Source organism: Lates calcarifer, linkage group LG11 (assembly GCF_001640805.2).
Source record: "Lates calcarifer isolate ASB-BC8 linkage group LG11, TLL_Latcal_v3, whole genome shotgun sequence".
NCBI lineage: Eukaryota > Metazoa > Chordata > Actinopteri > Centropomidae > Lates > Lates calcarifer.
The window spans coordinates 20,724,978-20,747,245 of record NC_066843.1 but is presented as its reverse complement, the minus strand read 5'-3'; the positions used below and the strand labels follow the sequence as shown (position 1 = coordinate 20,747,245).

Sequence of the window (22,268 nt, the reverse complement as noted above, 5' to 3'; positions counted from 1 at the left end):
TCTATAAAATTGTGTCGCACTGGAGGAAAAGTCAGATATAACACTGTCCACTTTTATATACTGTCTGTTTGAGAGGTAGCTAAACCATCTCAGGGTGTTTGTATCCATACAAATATCTGATTATGAGGGTAAAGTGATCAACTGCATCAAAAGCTTCTGATAGGTCAATAAAGAGCTTCACAATGCATCTTATTGTCTACAATGGACACAAATCCATATAAGACAACGATAGCAGCAGAGACAGAGTTCTACTTGAAATTCAGACTGAAAGGGGTTCAGCTGGTTATTGACACCTTTGTGAAGAGACACCACAGGGCAGTTTTCCATATTTTAGTTTTCTCCTGTTGCTTTTCTGCTATCAATTGTATTAAGAGCTTCAGCAACAGAAGAGGGGAAACAAGGATGGAGAGCAAACTGAGGGAGAGGTAATGTTTGAAGGCCCTGCCTTGTTTAGTTATGATAGGTGAGTACACCCTGAGCATACTTTTGAAATAGGTGACCAGCTGCAGCAAAATGCTCATTAAAAGCTGAGCATATTTGTCCAGATATTCCACTGCCTCTGTAAGTAATGTGAGAGGGTAATGAAGTTGTATTAGAATTTCAAAATTTTCAAAATGTTCTTGGATCAGACCTTATGTTTGAGATCATGTCCAGATAATAATTTGACTTGGTTTTTTCTTACTGAGGAGGAGCATTGATTACTGTGTTGTCTAAAGGCAAGCCAGTGAGAGGGGTTCACAGTGTGTCCAGCCTTTAGCTTTAAAAGCTGTAAAACTTCAACTAATGTTAAAGTTCATTTTGAAGCTAAATAATGGAATGTGTTAATGTTTAATTTAGGTGTGTATGAATTATATCCAGAACACTTAAAACTGCACAAAAATTGTGCTGCAGCTGTGTTACAATCATATTACCAAACCAAACAGGAGGAGCACGGCTGGAGTCACTTCACTTGTTGATCAGCCGGTTCTCTTTGCTGTTAATGAGAGTCAGCTCAGCAGAGTAAACTAAGAAAGCAAGAATGAAAGAAGTGGCTGCATTACTGCAGCAAATACCTTCTCCTCATTAGCACTGTAGATGGAGGAGTTGGCAAGAAGCTCCACTGGTGGTCGTGTGCTCAGTTCTTTCATTCATTAAATACTCTGGCAGTTCCATGGAGGCTTTCAGATCTGTCAGATATTATTATTAATGTTCATTTTATGTTTTCTGGAACTGATATGTACTTTTAAATTCACAGGACATTTCCTGGAAAACATTGGTGGAAAGTAACTCAGTGCATTTACTCAAGTGCTGTAATTTTATTTCATTTTAGTTCTACTAGTTGCAGTTGAGTTGTAACGTGAGTATTTTCATTTATTGCTACTTTAGACGTCTACTCAACTACATTTAATGATCAGCTGTGATTTCTATACTTTTTTAGAATGAGATTTTAAATTAAAAACCGCACGATTATCTTGTAGAACACTATGCATTGTTATATATTAATTGTCATATACTTACTACACATGTTATGTATTGAATAAGGAGTTCCATCAAAGAGACGTTTCCCCTTTAAGTTTTTACATGGGTTAATTTAGTTGTTTTAGCCTCAAAGACAAAAAACTGTAGTGATAATTTTATACGCTTTTACATTTAAGATGTTACTCCAATACTTCAAAATGAGTTTAGGGGAAACTGGGGCCCCCTCGTGGAGCCAGACCTTGGAGGGGAACTCTTTGGATGCTCACTCGCCGGTGAGTGCCTGGGGGCCCAGTAGGGCTCAGCCTGAAAAAACTATTTGCATTACATTAGGGTTAGGGTTAGGTCTGCAATGCCAATACATTACTCTGCATTGGCTTTGGAAGGTGGATTAATATTAATAATAATAATCATATTAATAACTAAACAAGGCTAACCTTAGTTTAAGTAAGATAACCATCCCTTGTCCTCCCAAAAGTCAAAGGATCCTCCTCAGAGCAGAACAGAAGATACAACTCTACCCCTTTTTCTGACCCCCCTCTTTGCCCTAATAATGTTTCTCAGGAGCTGGTGGAGACCAAACTACTGCTTAAAACAGAATGAATATAAGACTGGCAGTCATCAGTTGGATATAAACATGACTCCAAATAAATGATGCTCTGAGTCTGCTCAATGTGTAAATTGACATTTGTTTCCTGACATGATCACCATAATTACCACAAGGTAGTAACATGTCAGTGTGTTGTGATTTCAGTTTGTTCCACTGCCACCAAGTGGCCAAACATGAAGTAGTGCTGTTGTAAAGATGACCATGTGTGACAGTCAAATGTTAAATGAAGATGTTGCAGATGTACAGTATGTATGGAAACAGCCATGTGTTGTTGTTGACACATCATTTGTTATTGAGCAGTCAGAGCCCTGTTCTTCGTACAATATCACAGATTTAATTCCATCATCGAGGCATGTAAAGTGCACATACACATTCAACTGACATAGACAATTTATCAGTTTATCAAAACTAGAAAGCTCTTTTGGTGGCGTTTCTTATCAAAGTCACACTACAATAGTAGTACTCTGGTTTTTTTTTTTTTTGGGGGGGGGTGAAAACAGCCCATTGATGAAAGGCAATATTCCTCACACTGAAGCTAGCCTGCTACACTTTCACAGAAGGCTTGGAAACATGCACTCATGCTTTAAAAATACTGTATGTCATGCTTGCAAGGCCCCAGTGGCAACAAGCATTTTATCATTTCAAGTACGCCTGCAAGGAAAAAAAACTCTTAAAGGAATTATGCATTCATAAGCATAATGATATAGATGATATATGTATTTGCCCACTATGCAAATAATGACATTCAGGGTCTATAGTTCATCACCACTCTCTTTACATGCAGCTGCTTCAGAACTGCACAGACAAACTACTGTTGAAAGTTTTTGTGCAGTTCAGATTCAAGTTATACCTAAATATGATGTTTTTTAAATCATGCTCAGATACACACTCAATCACTTGTTTATCTCTGTCTTGTAAAACTGAAATCCATCCTCATATTCAGACACTTTCAGATAAGGTTGAAGTTTTTGGCTGAAGCTCCAGTGCAGGGAACAAGGTATAGAAAATAGTTCCATATGCTTTTAATTTATAAAATATATTCTAAATTGGATGGTTTGGAGTATTTGGGATGATTTATCATCTGCCTACACATGCAATAATGCACACAGAATACAATGGCCTCTAGTTTCATGGTGGTAAACAGGTGGACATAGTAACAAAGAAGCAGTGTGTGTTCACGCTTGCTCTCATTTCCTGTTTTCACTGATCCACACTATCATGTTGTATCATGTTTTCATCAGCAGATAGAGTTTTCTCAGTTGCCTCATGTTTTGAACTATGGTAAGAATGATGTTTTATGCTAAACTGAGGTATAGTTTAATATTCTATACCATACGTACTGATGTAGATATCCAACAGTGAGTTTAGAATTGTTTGTCATTTAATATACTTTCATACCCACATGGATAAAAACTCCTAAAAGTACTAAGGAGCATAGCAGCTGCTGAGGATGCATGTCAACACTACCATCTCCATGACAACTGAGCAAACTGCATCAGCTGATTAAGACTGTGTGATGTAATTAAGAGCTGCAGAAAAAGATATGAAGTGAACCTTAAATTGGGAACGTTAAAGACACTGAGAGGTATCAGTTAGATGGAGGTAAATATCAGTTTATCAGGAGGCTGATGGATTTCAGTGGTAGACAGATAAACTTAACAGATGAGCTTCAGTTGAGCTGTGATGAGCTACATGATATTAATACCTTAGATGGTTGTTAGATAAACAACCCACACACAGTATTTTTAATCAGCTCCACCTTTTCAGTCTTGTTTTTCTTCTGGCTCTGCACATACCTCCACACCACGCAACCATGAAACTAGAGGCTGCTAACACCTCGTATCATGACTAACATCGTCCTACATCCTGAGCCTCTTAAGTACTTGGACAGCAACATTTCACAAATTCAAAAAATGCTTCCTCAACCTCAAACATTTGTATCATTTCACAGTCTAATGATTAAAGTCCAGAGACAAAACACCAGTGTACTGCTGCTCAAATGCTTAACTCTTCCCAGACTAGTGACACCATTTCACAATCCTGTGTTTGACCATGGTTTGCACTGAGACACCCGCAGAGCAGCCATGAGCAGCACCGTCAGACCAAACAAACACTGTAAAATGTCTTCAGGATATTACATGTTAAAGGTTTGTCTAGAAAAGTCCACTGAGTAGATACAGCAGATGCATGTCAGATTCCATGTTGAAGCACTTCCACTGATTTAAATGTTCAGTTCTTCATGGTTTGGTATTACTGTGTTTCTACAGGGTCAGCAGTTTCACACCTGTTAATCTGAAGACTATAGTATGATCCACTGCAGTGGATGCATGAGACAAATAAGAGATTGCATCGTGCAAAGTACCTGAGGCTGTGTTTAGGAAGTATTTTATCTTACCACAACAAATTCTCTATGGAGGAAATAAAATTTCTGTTTCTTACTGTTTGTGTTTGGTGGTAGTAACTTAGATGCCCATTCTATTATCCCATACTAGCATTAGCAAAATGACACAGTTAATAAGTTTAGCTAACTAATATGATAATCAGTGTTTTCTGACCCAGACCAGATAATCATACTTTGATGCCAATGTTGCTTAGGGACCATTTATACTATTATACATGTCTGCTGCTGGTGTAGAGGTGTATATTTCAGGGAACCTGTTAAATTACCTCCTGTGTAATTTTACCTTGTGTGGTTTCTCCAGCTGCCACGGTTACATGAACCACTGTCAACTCAAACAGCTGTTTTCATAAGAGCAGCAGCTCTTCTTGCTGTGCCCACCAGCCTCAACTGGAAAGAAACACTGACAACAAAGAAAACTTCGGATTGTCTGACAGTACTTTCAGACCAAAAAACCTTTCAAAATTAGGAATAACATTGGTATTCTTTTTTGTTTTTGTTCAGGACAGGATATCTCTACTGTTTATATCTCACTTTTGCAGCAATAGAATTACAAACCACTGTGTGAGATTTTGGCATCTGATGAGCCTTTGAATTTGTAGCTTGATTTAAACTGGCCATCTTCAGCTTGAACGCTCTTGAAGATGAATGTGAACCCTGGTATTTCAGAAATGAAATAACCCTTTTTTTTTTATTACACCTCAGTCTGAGCTGTTAGAATGTCTTGATTGTTCGACTGTGCACCGTGGACTGATTCAGGATGTTAGTTAAAATACAAATACACTGGGAGTTAATGCATTTCCTGTATGCATGTGGTATAACAGTGTCAGAGATTTCCCTCTCCTCTTCCTGGACTTCCATTCATTTTCTTCAGACGCCTGAGAAGCTGAATCATCATCTCTCCTCTGTTTCTTCTCGCCAGCATAATAAGTCTTCTCTGTCCTTTTTGTTGCTTGTTCCTCTTCTTTGTCTCAGTCTAATACCCCACCCCGAGGACTTTCTTCATGTGCTCGTACACCACGTAGGAGATGCTGACAGCAGGAATGACCTTGAGGAAGTTGGGGGTGATGCCGCGATACAGGCCCGGTACACCTTCATGGGATATGATATATTTGAACTGGCCAACCATTGTCAGCTTGGGTTTACCCTCAGTGACGGCTGAAAGAGGAGGAAGGACGACAGTTACAGGGATTCATATAAGAACCAGATCCACTGCTGGATCATCGTACATTCTCGATGTGTTTGTAATAGCTCACCTTGTGCCTGCATTCGTGTTCGGATGAGAGCAAGAGGATAGGATGCAAGCTGGCCACAGGTGCTGGAGATGGTGCCACAGCCCAGCAGGACCAAAACTCCTGGATCTGCTGAATCTACACAGTACCTCTGGAGCCAGGCGTTCTTCAGAGTCTTAAAGCGTGAGCAGTGAGAAAATAAAGAACAGGAAGGTGGAGTTATGAGAGATGAGAGGGGAAAAGAAAAGAGAGTAAATAAATACATTTCAATTATTTCAAAATAAAATGGCATAAAAAGCATTTGAAGACTCTAACCCTCAGAAAGATTTTAACTGGTAATCCATACCATCTTCAGTTTTCCTGACTAGGGATGCAAAATTCTGGGAATTTTCAAAGTTGGAAACTTTCCATGGGAGTTAACAGGAATATATGGGAGTTACTGAGATTATATGGGAATAAACTGGAAAATTGCAAAATTGCAGGCTAGTCTATCACAGGGAATTTAAATGTAGTTTTAAAAAGGCATAATCTTGATTTACTGTAAATTCAATTGAATTTCTCCCCTGCACTGTGCATTCCTCCATCACATGCATCACATCCTGCTCACTACAGCCACACTACTGCATCTGAGCCCATGGACTACATCCAGTTAAGTCAGCTTGGATCATATTACTGGGCTCAATATATTTCATTCATGGCACTAAAATTTAACAAGAAAAAAAATCTAAATGTGTTTATACAGTAACTGGCTAGCTGGTGAATCAGAAGTGTTAAATGTAAAGTAGCTAACACCATTTCATGGACAGTTTAAGAGGTTAGCTATTGTGTTGCTGGCTAGCTCCACTGTAATGCTGTTTCTTCTGCCTCCTGCCAGTTTTCTGTTCATTCAAGACTGTAGGTTATAGTTTGATTTAGCAGCTGATTGAGGAGAGTTCATCTACTCATCTAGCCTATTTCTGTTCATTTATCTAGCATTAGTTGTAAAATATTTTCAAATTTCCACCCTGGAATATTTCCAAAATTCCCCAGGCCAACTTCCCATAGAATGTTTCTGGAAATTTAGCAGAATTTTTCCACTCCTTTTCAACCCTATTCTTGACATCTGTGCCACAAAGCCTTTAGCCATTAGCTGACAACCCAGAGATTATTTAGCAGTCAAAGTGTGTAGGTGGGATTGAGATGTTTTCACTGTGTTTGATTATAAAACAGAATGCTGGGTCCCCTTTTCCTCTTAGGAAAAATTCTGTTTACAGGAAAAAAGCTACTAATGTAAGTAAGTAAAGACCAATGGGTAAGTCATGTCATAAAGAGACATACACTTGGTTTAGAACTTTTCATTAAATTTGTTAACAATTAGAAAAATACAGAACAATGTTAGCATTTACTGTAAATGTCCACTTGAGTCTGAGTTCCTTCTCAGACACTGATATTTTCTTAAACCAGCAATGTAATTACCTAAATTGTATTTTCTCCTGGTTATACATTCTAATATCTCTCATGGTTTCTACTACAGTGGAATCTCAAAAACATCTGAAATCAATATCTGGTTATATTATTAAAATTGGATAAGGCTGTAGGAGGCAGAACTAGCTGAAAACACAACATGTGATAAGTTATTGTGATGAACATGTCAGCAAACAGTTGCCTGTTTCCAGCAGACACAACTCCAGTTTCATTTGGACAAATGAACTCCATTTATTTGGAGTTGTGCTTGTGTCCACCTGATGAATGTAAGGTCTGTTACATCCTGCTCAGCACCACATGGAATTAGGAGGGGTACGGGCTACAAGAGAGGTTGTGGGTTCACCCAGACCATCACCTGGACCTACCTGGTCCATCAGGAGCATCCCTGGTTTTATTTCATTGTCACCTCACTGTTTACCCTACCTTAATGTATTTGGTCTGTGTACTCCCTTACTCTTGTGCCAGTTTGTCTTCAGACAAGCTTTCCAACATTCACTCCTAGTGTGTCAGCCTGTGTACTGAATTTTTGCTTCCACTAAAAATAAGTTCAGTATTCACTCTCCTTGTAGTTCTGGCAGTGTGACTCTTGGCCTAGATTACAACCTTTTTATATTTCCTATATATTTTAAAAATTCCCAGACCAGTGACAGGCCTGTTCACTTTTACATACACTGTATGCACACACACACACCTCATACACAGCCAAGTCGATGCCAGCATAGGGGATGATACCCAGTGTATTTGGCAGGTAGCCCCTGTAGAAAGCTCGGACTCCCTCTGTCTTCAGGATCTGTCTGGCACAGTCAGCCATACCTGAGTACTGTCCCGTCTTCCTTAATGTAAGACGGGTCTTCAACACCTACCGAGGAGAAGGGGATGGGAGAGGATAGAAGAATAAACAATGCAATAAGAGCTGAGGAGAAACAGTAGCAAACAGGTTATTCTTCAACTAGACAGAGTAGATGGAACTTTGTATTCTTATATGGGCACAGAAATGGCATTGAGAACTCATTTTCCATCCATCCTATTTGCTGCTGCTTAACTGGGTGTGGGTCATTGTAGCAGCAGGCTAAGCAAAGTAGACATTCTCCTGGGAAATCTCAAGGAGTTCCAGAGTGAGATGAGGTATGTAATCCTTCCTGTGTGTTCTGGGACTAGCCCAGGTTCTCCTTCTAGTCGGGCGTGCTGAGAAAACATCCAGATACCTGAATCAAGTCAGCATAAAACAGCAAGTTCTACTCTGAACGCCTTCTAGATCTCCAGGCTCCTCACTCTGTCCCTAATGGTGAGCCCAGACATGCTGCTGAAAGACTCCTTTGGGCCCCTTGTATCTGTGCTCTTATTTTTTGGTCACTACCCAGAGCTGATGACTATGGGTGAGGTTAAGAATGTAGATCAACTGGTAAACTGAAAACCTTGTGTGATCAACCCTCATTTATTTTTATTTGGTTTTCCATTTTTACTTCTCACCACTTTTTTATCAACATGTTGTTAGAATCTGGGTTGTGTGCTCTACCATTATGTTGTTATATGCTTCAGTTTTTTAAGTTAAGTTTTTAGAACAAGTTCAAGGAGGAACGTCGTCACACTGAGGCTCCACTATAATCCAGTGATTCACCAGGTTCTGTGTGGAGCTTTCATATCATCCAACACCACCTTACCTATGTTCTCTCTGCTGTCACAACACTGCCCTCCATCACCCCACTGCCCCACCATCAACAGTGTCTAAGCTCGCTCTGGATCTGATCTCAGATTGCTGCTATTCACAGAGCTCTATGCTATACATCTCCTTAACCTAGAACACTAACGTCGTCCATGGTTTCTACAGGCCACGTCGGGGATCACCGACTACTTTGTATCAATCAGGTACCTTCAGCCGCCATATTATACATGCACAGCTATCATCCTGTCACAGGCTTGGTGACTCTGGCATGCCAACAAATGAATAAATTATGTTGGCAATAATTAGCTATGCAGATTTCTTCTTTGCTACTAGAGCTAAGTTATCTAGCTAGCTACAGGTGAAGTTGTAGTGATATCAACATAACTTTCAACAGCTAACTTTAATTATGTGAATGAATAAATATCACTTGGTGATAATTTCCAAGGGAATTCATATGGTTAAAAAAAACGTATAGTCAGCTGGTCACCCTGAGTCTGATTTGCATTCATTAAATCTGAAATACATTAACACTATTGTATTGTAGTTAAGGTAAACCTGGCAATAAAGATCAAGTATATGCAAACATATAGACAATAGAACTGTATGAGGGCAAGAACTCAAGAAGTAATGACTGAGGAATCAACACAAACTTCAAACTGACCTCCATGGGGTAGATGATGGTCTGGGCAGTAGCTCCTGCCAGAGAGCCAGCGATGAACCTCTCCTGTAGCCTTAAACTGCCCCCCTCTCTATTGCCCCGGATCACCCACTTGATCTGGAGCAGGAGAAGCAGGTGGAGCAGGAGGAGCAGGAGGAGCAGGAGGGGAAGGCATAATGTGTGGAGGAAGATGTTGGGAGTGCACAGTGGTAGTAATAAAATGCAACATGAGAAGATGGAAGCACAAACAGCACACACAGTATTTCATTATCCTGACATATGAAAGTGATGCAGGATTCATTCACCCTGAGACAGGGGGAACTGTTACATAATAAACAATTATTTCCTCTCTCTATTCTGCAGTGACTTAAGCAAACAATCAGTGGGCTAGCAGTCAGATTTCCATCCATTAGAGTGTGCTGACCTGTTCATAGGCCATGAACTTAATGGCAGATTCAGGGGCAATCTTGAGGACATTGATACCATTTCCCCTCCAGAGTGAAAAGACGCCTCCCTCCTGGACCATCCCCCTCAGTCCAGACCACAGATTGATCCCTCGAGATGAAGAGCCGTGTACCTGGAACGTACAAACAAGGGCAGGTCAGGACTAAAAACTAAAAAACTGTTTGCTGATGAGCAAGTCGTGTTCAGTGGGTTTATCAGAATTTCTTCACAAAAAGAGACAGGTCAATAATTTTCTGTCAGTTCATCAGTATGAACATCAGTATTTCTCTAGGTTTAAACCTTTAATCCAATAATCAGTTAATTACTTATTTTACTGTCTCATTTCAGAAAATGTATCATAATAAATGATGGGAAGTTTGCAGGTGCAGATTAGTGTCAGTCATTCCTCTGTTACTTTAATGGTTTGTGATATTTCAGGTTTGGGCACACAGGCAGAGCAAACCTTTCTCTGTGTGTGTGTTTTTTTTTTTTTTTTTTTTGCTGGGAATGCTCCAACCGCCCACCCAAACTACCCACCATGTGCTTTATCTCACTTCTGTGAGTGTAAGTGAATGTTGGTGCAGAATTTGAAGGAGAGAGTGAGCTTCAGAAAAGATACTCACAGGTAGGTAGACTTACAGTAGCTATGGAACTGTTACAGCTGTTAATACTTAAAATATACTAGAATATATATATATATATATATATACATAGTGTAATTTACATAACAATACTTACAAAGCCTATCTATCACTGATGTTAAACTGTGTGATGCCCCACCTGCAGGAAGACCTTGAGGCGGTCCAGAGGAGCGGTTCCTGTCCGGGACACCGCCCCTGCCATGGCTCCAGCAACCAGCTGCCTCCACACCAGACCTGACCGCCGCTCCTGCTCTGAGAACTCATCCGGCACCGTCAGATGTTCCCCAATGTCAAACATCTATTACATTAGAAAATTTAGGGAATGGTACGTCCTGCTTCTGTCCTCACAAGTGTAGAAAATATAAATACTGTCAAGATTTATCACTGTCATCATTATTCTGTTGACTCACATGGGAGTGTTTCCAGTGGTGGACAATCTCCTCCATGTTGTGGAAAGGGTTGAACAGGAAGTGATCACGCCATTCATTCCAGTCAATGGTCATAGTGCCATCCCTGTCCATACTGGGAGAGAGAGTTACAGAGTCAGACAACATACAGGACAGTGCCATCAGCAGATCACACGTGGCTTCTGGGATCCCTCTTTAAATGTCCACGGTGGTAAACTCCAACAATGACAAACCAGAAGCATTAGCCTTAAAGCACGGAATCATCCTGTCAAAGTGAGAGGGCATATAGAACATGTAATGCAAACCTGGGTCCATCCTTGTTACCTTCAGGTTCAAGGTCTGCTCATTGTTGTTGTATGTTGTATGTTATGTATATTTATGTCCCTTGTAAATATAGTATTTGCTTTTTGCTCTTTCTACTCCTTAGCCTTACTTCTACTTCTCTATATACCGTCTCTGTTTATTATCACTGTTCTTAAGACAAATTCCTTGTACGTGCAACCTTACTTGGCAATAAAGTCTGATTCTGATTCTGATTGTATATCTAACACCATGATCAAGCAACAAGTGTAGTTTTTTTTCTTGCTCCTGTTAAAGAGCCTGCACTCCCTCATAGGTGTTTTCATGTATTCTGGCTAATGAGACTTGTACTCAGGTTGAAGCTGAAACACCTGAACAATAATTCAATAATTCATATGTGATCATATCTTCATCTGTTTGTTCTGTTCACATTGTCTTTGCTTCTATATGTTTTTTGAGCAGTTACAGCTGTCCCGGGTTAAAGTGAATTTTCTGCCATTTCTGGAAACTGTGGGACACCTGCAGCATTCTATGATTACATTTTTGATTTGTTTTTTATTCTTTTATATGATCTTATACTGTGCTCTCTCTCAGCCCTGCAGATGGACTGGCGATCTGTCCAGGGTGTACCCCGCCTCTCGCCCAATGACAGCTGGGATAGACTCCAGCCCTCCGCAACCCTTAATGGATAATCAATATAGATAATGATGGATGGATGGATGGATGGATGGATGTGCTCTCTCTCACACACACCGCACCTCTGCAGTATTCTGGAGGCCTGCTCCATGGTGACCTCCACTCCAAGCTTGTGCAGCGAGTGCTGGATCTCCCCCACATCAATTCGACCTATAAAACAGAACAGAAAGTGTTTAAACCTTTGTAAATAGGATGATACTCAGTGCTACACATGTGTATTATTGAAAAAAAAACAAGTGTGTGTGTATTTGTGGGTGTTAAACATGCCCACACCATCATTGTTGCGGTCAAGATTGTGAAACATGAGTCGCAGCCTCTTCTCGTGAGCCCGCAGGTACTGAGAGAACTCCTGGAAGTCCAGCAAACCGTCATGGTTGATGTCACTCTCGAGGACTATCTGGGAGAGCAGAGGAACACTGTCAGTCACTCAGCAGGGAGCACAAAGGAGGAAAGGGTGCAGATATAGATGGCCGGGGTAGAAATGTACAGGTGAAGATGTGTAATGTGTGGCAATGAAGTTGGCAAGGTGTGGGGTGTGTGTGTGGAGGGGGTGTATAGTGAGGTTAGGACAGAGTGTTTAAACAGGCACTGTGCTCCCTGTGAAAGTCAAGAAGTGAACCACATCCTACCTGTCTGCAAACACAATCTCTCCTCTCTTGATTAGGAGAGAAAGAGACAGAGAATACAAGACTAGAGAGGCAGAAAAATACTCATGTACTGTTACTACTCAATACTTTCAGTGGAGAAGCATTTAAATCACAAAAAAAAAAAACATTAGTCACTTTTTGGCTTCTGACAACAATGATTTTCATCACCCACAAATGTGACATTTAGTGAGTGCATCAGTGTAATCTTAGTGTTTTTGCATTTTATATGTCTTCCCCTCTCACTGTAATAGTATACTGTAGTGTGGTGTGCTGTGACACAAAATAAAATGAAAAATAAATAGTAATGTCTTGGAAATTATTAGGAATTTATTTGGAATTGATGGACCCGTAAAGCAAATGTTATATTGGACTCAGCTGGCAGATGTTCAATATTAGACTCTCATTAGGACCAGGGGGGAAAAATGTGATCAGGACAGCTCTACTTTGAAGTGAACTCTTACTTGACAAAATATGTTCAGTCAGTACAGTACTAGTCACTTCAAATGGCTCAGGGCAGGGGCCTCAACATTACTGGTAAGACTCAGTAAGACAGTCCGTTACAGAATCTGCAGTAATCCCATTAAAAGATGTTGTTTGGGGGACATGAAGGACACAACAGATTTTGCAGGTGTCTCTGTGAGAAGAGGTTGTCTGAGTCAGAGGAAATGCAATCACAATTTCATGCTTAAATGAGTATCACACAAAGTATCACCTGATGAAAACTGTTTTATGATGTTTGTACTATAAAAATAGGACCCTCAGAATTGAAATTCCAGTTACTGGAGAGGTCATATTATCTGTCAGCATTCTGTCACTTCTGGCTGACACATGTTACACTCTCTTCCCCTTACTCCTCATTTCCAGTCTTGCAGCTCTGGTGTAACCTCTGAGGTAAAGGCAATACTCACAAACAGAGGAATTACATGTATTATTTAAGTAACAATCACAATGTGGACCTGACAGTACAACATTCACTTTTCACTCACATTTGTCCTCTGCTCTACACTGATGGCTACAGGCCGACAACAACTGACCCCAGTCTCGGTCACAATTGCTTGTCTTTTTGTTACCAGGACACTAAAAACTTTGTCAGTGAAATCTGGTGGAAGGTTGGGCTGCAGAGCACTGAACAGTGGGTTAGGTTCTGGTTCAGATCCTGACTTTTTTACAAAGAATTTCTTTGTTACTCCCAGTACCACTGCTCAGTAATTTGCTAAATGTAACCCACTGTCCCAAGTACTTCAGATGTTTTATATTCTACATGGCCTGCAGAGCCTCTCAAAGTGAACAGTATATAAAGGTCCTGAAGCTGGAGCTCAGTGCTGTTCAGACAAAGGTACTTTGACAGGTTTTCTGGGAGCATTACTTCAGCTCTTTGAATGTAAGAGTCCTCAAAAGTCAAAGAAGTGCTTTTGGCTAATTATGCCATGCCACTGTGTATGTAATGTTGTTGTAATGCTAAACCTGTGAGAACCAATTAGACCCTCAAAGAGACATTCCTGTGAAGTGAATTAAGTTTGACCGGCTCTCGTTTGACTGGAACATTCATTCATTAACCTTTGCTGGTGTCTTTCTCCAAATAGTAACATGTTGCCTGTGAAGGGCAAAGAAAGACTGCTCACTGGAGGCAGATCAGAAAATGCTCATATGGGTCATTATGGAAGACAAATATTTTGGGGTTTAGTTTGCAGAACTAGCCTGGGTAGGCGTCTAATGCACTGCTTACAGAAGTTAGCAAACATTTAAGATGGCTCTACAGTGCCTACTTAGAGATGAAAAAAAAGTTGTCTGCTGATTGTGAACAACAGCATCTTCATCAAGTGACTTACTTCTACTGACAGTGATGTGCTGCAGGAACCTTTCAGAGCAGCTCTCAAGTGACCACAAGTGATCATGTGTGCTCAGAGCAGGAGCAGCCAGTCAAGGACATTGTTCATTCATTTTACTGACCATTGCAAAAACAAAACCAACTTTCCAAATCCACAACTATATTCGTCATATTGTATAAATATATAAATAGAGATGACATGACAGGAAATACTGTGGAGTGGAAACAAAAAGAGTGGCAGGGCACAGCTGTGGAGTCCCAGCACACCTGTGTTTCATTAGCTCATCTCCTGCAGCACAAAGACCCTGGTCTGATCTTCACTCTCACCGGTAGTCATTCTCCACTGTGGTAACGCTCAGGCCTAACTCTTTGTGTTTCCTAGTGAAAACTTGTGGTGTAAAACTATTTGTGAGCTTGCTCTAACACTACCTTCTCCCATGTCCTCAGTCTATGCCAGTGACTCGATTCAACCTCCCAACTCAGTTCCTCTCATCCTTGTGGACTCCTCCTCCCTCAGGGTCAAGAACTCCATCCATCCAGTCTCCTCCATCTTCCCCCCACCCTCTGCTCCTTACTGTGTGAATTAAAGACTCCTGTAACTGCTCTTGTGTGTGTGTGTGTGTGTGTGTGTGTGATTCTGTGTCTGCTCTAGGGTCCAGTTGCTAAGCTGTGACACCAGAACCAGAAAATGACAGAAAAAATGCCACATTAAAGACAGAAAATCAATAATATCACTGCAATTTCCTCTATTGTCTGTCCCACATGTTTTCACTTCACTTGCCAGCACATAAGGATGGCACAGATGCTTTCACTGTTGCCTTTTTAATGACCTATGTGAAATGTCCTGGTCTGTAAAACCTGTGAAAAACAAGTAGAATCTAGTACTGAAGGCTAACCATAAGGTTTAAACCCCAGGTTACAGGCTGTGAGGTTTCTGCAGCAGAGAAGCTCTGAGAGTGTCAGTTAGACAGAATGTGCTAAAAAAGAGTCAAGAGAGAGAAAAAGAGAGTGATGTGAGAACCCGACTGACAAATCAGTTGTCAGCCAGGGTCATCAGTGTAGCAGGTTTGTGTTACAGATACTGTTGAAATATTCATCCAAAGGGTTGGATTCCTTTGCAAACTGGAACAGGTTGTCTTTATATGGTGTTATAACCAGGCCACACAAATTAACAGCTAAGAGGCTGATTAATGACATGAAGTGGCAGTCTCACCCAAGAGACTCGACTGCACTGAATTTCTTTGGTACCACTATTAAAAGGCAGAAAAATCGGACTGTATCACTGACACTGTAAGTATCTGTAGCACATTCTAAACATCTCAAATGCCATACTATGGAAAAATGATATAAAATAATGCTGTATGTATATTTGGACTTCATCCATTCATTCATTCATTATCTGTACTGCATATCCGTTAAGGGTCGCAGGGGTGGGGGGAGCTGGAGTCTATCCCAGCTGACACTGTGTGAGAGGTGGGGTACACCCTGTACAGATCGCCAGTCCATCTCAGGGCCCACATATATAGACAAACAACCATTCACACTCACTTTCACACCTATAGGACAATTTAGAGTCACCAGTTAACCTGCATGTGTTTGGACTGGTGGAGGAAGCTGGAGAACCCAGAGAGAACCCACACAGGCACAGAGAGAACATGTAAACTCCACAAAGAAAAGCCCCGGGTGAACTGGGGCTCGAACCTGGAACCACTGCACCTAATATACAAATAATATGAGAATACTACTGAGGACATAATGTTATTTTCCTCTATAAACAGGTAAAGATACTTTTTTTGCCCATGGACTGTGAATGAAATGAATGATGGCTGAATTCCATTTAGCTGCTTCAGTTTTAGGCACCTGGTATTGTTGATGCTGGCTCACCTCCACACTGTCAGGGACTCTTGACTACAACAGAGCCATTGTGTGCGTTATTACTAACACCTGCGCTTGGGGGTGCAAGGAGCTAGGGTCAATAAGATTCTAAACATGTAAATAATTCCAAAGTTTGTGGTTGTAAATCAACCCTTGCAAATTAATAAAATAAATCTGCATGAGAAAGTCACGTTTGTGCATTTGGAGATAAGCTCTGTATCACTGCTTTCTCTGTGCCCTTTTGTCTCCTGCTCCGTGTGTGTGTGTGTGTGTGTGTGTGTGTGTGCTCCTCAGCAGGGGTGTGACGTAGCGCCACTACACTTGCTTCTATCATCAGCCTCATGAGTAAAATCTCTGAACAAATGATATCAGTGTTGAGGTTACTCAGAGACCCTGTGAAAAAAAGGACTTTTGTGAACGTCTGTGTACAGATACAATGCAGATAACTGTGTGAAACTCAGTGCTCAAAGTTCCCACACTGTGTGTGACACTGAAGTTACAGGTACAAGTTTTGAACTTGTCTATATAATTGATTGGACAATTGACAATCCAATCAAAAAGCAGTTAGAGAGCATCTCTGTCTCAGGTCCTGAAAGATGCAGTAAATTTTCAAGATGGATGACAGCAGGGAGTCTTCCACGATCCAGGTGGGTTAGAATTAAATTTGATGAATCCATCTTGAAAACCTCCTACACTATACGCTCACCAGCCACTTTATTAGGCCCACCTGTATGACTGCTGGTTAAGGCAAATATTCAATCACAATCACATGCATGTAGACATGATCAAGATGACCTGCTGAAGCTCAAACTGAGCATCAGAATCAGAAAGAAGTATTTAAGGACTTTGAACTTGCATGGTTGTTGGTGCTAACGTGCTGGTCTGAGTATTTCAGAAACTGCTGCTGATCTACTGGGATTTTCCTGCACCACCATCTCTAGGGTTTACAGAGAATGGTCTGGGAAAAAAAGGACATATCCAGTGAGCAGCAGTTCTCTGGGTGAAGGCCAGACTGCTTCAAGCTGATAGGAAGGAAACACTAACTCAAATAACCACTCATTACAACCAAAGGTCTGCAGAAGACCATGTCTGAGCGTACAACACGTCGAACCTTGAAGCAGATGGGCTACAGCAGCAGAAGACCAGAGTGGGACACTCTGTCAGCTAAGAAACTGAGCTGCAGTTCATGCAGCTCACCAACACTGACATAGAAGACTGAAAACTGGTCTAATGATCTCCATTCTGCAACATTCAGATGGTAGTCAGAATTTGGCATAAACAACATGACAACACTGACAAATACCTTTCCTTTCCTTGAGTTTCTCATGCAGTTTAATTTTCAAAGGTTGATTTACAAATTTGAACTCTGGAATTATTTGAACATGACTATACAAGCTCAAAATCTCATTGACCCTGATTTGACCTCACAGCATCCATTTCAAAACTATTATTGGATATTTTGTGTATTTTTCAGCATTTTACAACAACAGCAGCAGCTTCTTGTCAAAAAGGACAAACTACAGCACAGCACATTCCTTCATGATGGTCAGTGACAATTACCAACAGTTTGACTGGAGCAATTAAAAACAGTAGCAGTCTGCCAGCCTCTGCTTTTATGATGTCTGTTTCTGACAAAAGTATATCAAATGATAGAGATTGTATTATGATTGAATTAATATTTTGTATATTATATATATATATCTATTATTGATGAGTTCTTCAATCAAAGGTGAGATAAAAACCAGATAAAAATGATGAGGTAATTATGAGATACTCAGTCAACTTTTTTATTATCCTGACTTTTCCTCCATTTTCTTCTTTTCCATACTGGCCTTCCATATGGAAAGTCGTGGGCTGAGAACCTGTAGCACTGTGAATGAATGATGAAAAGAAACTTAGTTTGGAAGCTTGAGCCAGGAATTGAAAGTCTGGAAACTGTTTTGTTTTGCTTTATCTCTGTACAAAACCCCTGTGGATCTGACACCGTAATCGCTGCCGTAGTTGTAATGGAGAAAACAAGAATGTAATCCCACACACTGCCCTCAGTGCTCTCATACTTTATTGATACAGCATTTCAACTCAGGGGGTGTGTTGGAAAAGTCTTTTAATGTAATTAGGAAAACTTCCTAAGTGAGTGAACTGACTCAGAAAGGTTTAGTTGGTAGCCATGATAAAAACTTAAAATGGTTAAGGAGGAGCTCATGTCCTTCAGCACAGAAACACAGGAGCATTTCTTATGAAGAGAAAGCAGAAACTGCAATCCCAAAATCCTTTGCACAGGTCCCACAATCCAGACTGATTTCTATTTATCCACAAACTCATCATATAGGCTGAATTGAAGCATTTCTTCTGGATTCAAAATGATATATTTCTGAAAAAGATTCATTAGCATGAAATGATTTTTAATGCACAAAGCATAAATCTAAGAAATACACTTCTCTCTCATTGGCACATGAATCATTGTGGAGAATTTACATTGTTTTGGAGGTGAATCCTAAAATAATGAAAACCAAATATGCAAATATGCAAGTCATACATATATCTTATGTTTCTGTCTCTTCATAATTCCCCCGTTTTTTTTTTTTTTTGTTTGTTTTTTGATGTTTTTTTTAAGTCTTTACATTTTCTGTTAGCCTGTAGGAAATTTAAATTGAGTTGTGATCACTGCAAATAGACAGATTCACAAATGATAGAGTCAGATCAGGAGCAGCCTTTGTACTAAACTTAGGTTTTTGAAATGTGAAGTGGAGCTCATAATATGCTCTGGCATTCACGTGGTTAAACTTGTGAGAACCTTGTTGCTAAGTATCTGACAACAGTCCCTCACTTCATTTTAAAAATGGTAGTGTTCAAACAGTGCTTTAGTTGTTTTTTTTTTTTTTTTAAGTCCCAGAAATCTCAAACACTGTGAGGAGCTGTGAAAGCGAAAATCTAAAGATCAGACTGTAATATTAAGCTTTTAAAAGTTAGTTTAAGGTTTTCTAAATGTAACATGAGGCATGCTGACATTAAGAAAGACACGTGTACAACCAGATTCCACAGAAGATATCTGAAATGAGTTGATTTAAGGTGTTAGGTTATATATTATGCAGATGGTCTTACTTTCTGTGTAACCGCTCTGTGTGTGTGGTGTGTGTGTGTGTGTGTGTGTGTGTGTGCACCTGTCCTAGCATCAGCCTGTGTCCCTGTGTCCCGGGATATAAACACCGGTGGTTTCCTCACCTCCTCTGCCTCTCCCCGGTGTAAACCACGAGCTGCCAGTCCGGTCCTCAGTTCAGTGATGTCCACCCTGCCATCCTTATTCAAGTCCAGCTGCTCGAACAGCTCCGCATATCTCCTCTCTCTGTCCGGGTCCAGGGACGATCCGCTATCCCCGTTTTCTTCGTTTCCTCCGCGACGTGTCCGGGCGCAGAACCGCTCCTCGTCTTCGCCCATGTGAAAGACAGAGAGCCGGTGTTCGGTACTGGTCGACTGTTAATTTCACAGCCGAGCATAACACTGTCACAACCGTAACGAGTGCGAGGTTTATCCTTGCTTCTACACAGACCGGACCGCTACCCCACACCGTAACGGCGACACAGACCGGCTGAATGGAGCAGAGCCGAGCGTGGCTGCGCTGTTCGTCCGCGTCCTCTGCCAGGGAACGTCCCCCTCCTCCTCCTCCTCCTCCTCCCGGGTGGATGGATGGATGGATGGATGGATGGATGCGGCTTAGACGAGCTCGCGTGAGATTAATCCCCGTGTCAGTTACATACTCTGTCACACCGGCACGCGCAAATCCATAAACTCACTCTGATGAATTAAAGTTTCCGTCAAACGAGGAGCGCGCGACTGAGCAGGCGGTTTTACCGCAGTCTCTCAAACCGGCGCTCGTACTGACACATCTGTGCGCGCGGGCTACTGCCTCGCTGCGATACTGTCAAATATGGCCTATTATTTGTTAAAAAAAAAACAAAAAAAAAAACACCTGTACACACAGGCGGTGGTGTGAAAAATCCCAAACCAGCAACAAGCAAAAGCGACTAAAATGCGTTTATCCCCGCACATGAATCCACGCACTCTCTGTGACGCCGCGCTGCATCACACGATACGCCAGGCACCCTCAGCGCGCGCGTTCACGGCAGTTAACACGCCACACTCCAGCACAGGGACGTGAGACAGAGGACTACTGAACTCAAACTGTTCACTGCAACTGTGAACAAAATATTCATATTTCACTTGATGAGTTTAGAAGAGTCTAATAACCATAAGCTAATGAGTCACAGAAATTAGTTTTTAAAAAATCAGTTCAGTTATTAAACAAGTATAATTTTGTTACTTTTCAAATGCCAACCCATGATGTTATTCACCTTTTTGTGAATTTATGAGTTCATATTTTAAAAGCAGATTCCTGCATGATTCAAACTTTACTAACTCTATTAACACACACACACACACACACACACACACACACATGCCTGAATGTATGTATCTTCATTAAAGTTACAATAATGAAAAAACACAATCTATTTTAACTGATAATACAGTTATTGTATTATTTGTGTCCATATTGAACACATCATTCAAATATTTGTAGTGCAGGTCGGAAAACATACTACCGGCATCAATCAAAGCTAACTGGAGTCAGGAGTTTACAAATCTGGAGTCTAAAACCAGACTGGAGGTGTGGGTTAGAGCTGCTTTGACAAAAACAATCAAACATTTTGAGACTGCTCTTCACAACCCCAGAGTAACAGCTAAAGGCAAAAAGTGAATCTCTGTTCATGAGCCTACTATACACAGACTACATGGAGCACAGTGTATAAACAGCTCACCATCATCAAGGGAGAAATGAATCCTGATGTTTGTGAATTCAGGTAGGTGTTTATGTCAATAAGGGTGGACAAAATAACAGAAACTCTTATCCACATAACACAACACAGCTCAACAACAGCACAAACCTGCTGCCTCTTAAAGGATTAAACAGTTGAGTCAACATCTCTCTAAAACAGTTTTAACACCAAAGTCAACATTAGAACCTTGATGAAGGAGGATTTACTGCAGGACTATTGTATTAGACTGCGTTAGTTTTAGTTCAGTGTACATAACGGACTGCCATCTGAGTGTATATACACTTCTATAGGTGAACATTTACTATATATTATTCCATCAATAATATTAATTCAGTAATATAATAATAGAGCATAGTGGTGCTATTGAGTAGTTTTTTGAATACTTTTATTGAGAGTAGTTTGATTATACATTTTACGATTTTGACTGTAGTCTATGTTTATGGTACTGCTTTAAAAAAAAAGTAAAGTAAAAGATTTCAATGTTTCTTCCACTATTGCTTATGTGTAAATGAACTGTTGACAATACTTACTTTCTGGTAATGGAGTTTTATTTAAATTGTAGTAAAAGTACTATATATTCTACATAATAATGCTAATAAGCTGGAAATGTGATAATAATGATTTAAGTCAAAGATCTGAATACTTCAGTCACCACAGATGTTGAAGTTGTACTAGTTGGAAGTCCCATGTGAGTAAAATGAACCATTGATAGCTTATTGGCTATTAATAGCATTAATAATGGGGATTGTGAGCTGTGACGTGCAGCAGAGGATAGCAAAGTGCCTGGTCAGCATCCACAGGATAGGAGAGGGGTGGGGGGGTGTGTGTGTGTGAGGGAGCGGGAGAGAGAGAGAGAGAGGGAGGGAGGGAGATTAAGATGGTCGGTGTTTCACACAGATCTTTACTGATGTCATGGACTTGACCCATATACTATACTGTGGCAAGGAAAAGTCAGTGAACTCTTTGGAATGATGTGTTTTTCTGTATTTATTGATCATGAAGTGTGATCTGATCTTTATCTAAGTCCCAAATACAGACAAACACAAATGTGCTTAAGCTAATATCACACAATACTAATCTTTTGTGTCTGTATTGAACACATTCATTAAACATTCACA

The 22,268-nt window shown here is 40.5% G+C and overlaps 1 protein-coding gene across 1 annotated transcript; it reads right to left on the bottom strand.

Moving 5' to 3' along the window:
• Positions 1-2,376: 2,376 nt before the first annotated feature.
• On the bottom strand, positions 2,377-20,398 carry LOC108898135 (calcium-binding mitochondrial carrier protein SCaMC-3). Its single transcript, XM_018698011.2, has 10 exons — positions 19,541-20,398; positions 12,242-12,365; positions 12,031-12,118; positions 10,976-11,087; positions 10,705-10,863; positions 9,905-10,057; positions 9,484-9,597; positions 7,851-8,018; positions 5,720-5,870; positions 2,377-5,621 (listed from the first exon to the last, which is right to left on the bottom strand). Exons 1-10 carry the CDS (start codon positions 19,751-19,753, stop codon positions 5,440-5,442), a joined length of 1,464 nt encoding a protein of 487 aa, XP_018553527.1. The 5' UTR covers positions 19,754-20,398; the 3' UTR covers positions 2,377-5,439.
• Positions 20,399-22,268: the final 1,870 nt, after the last annotated feature.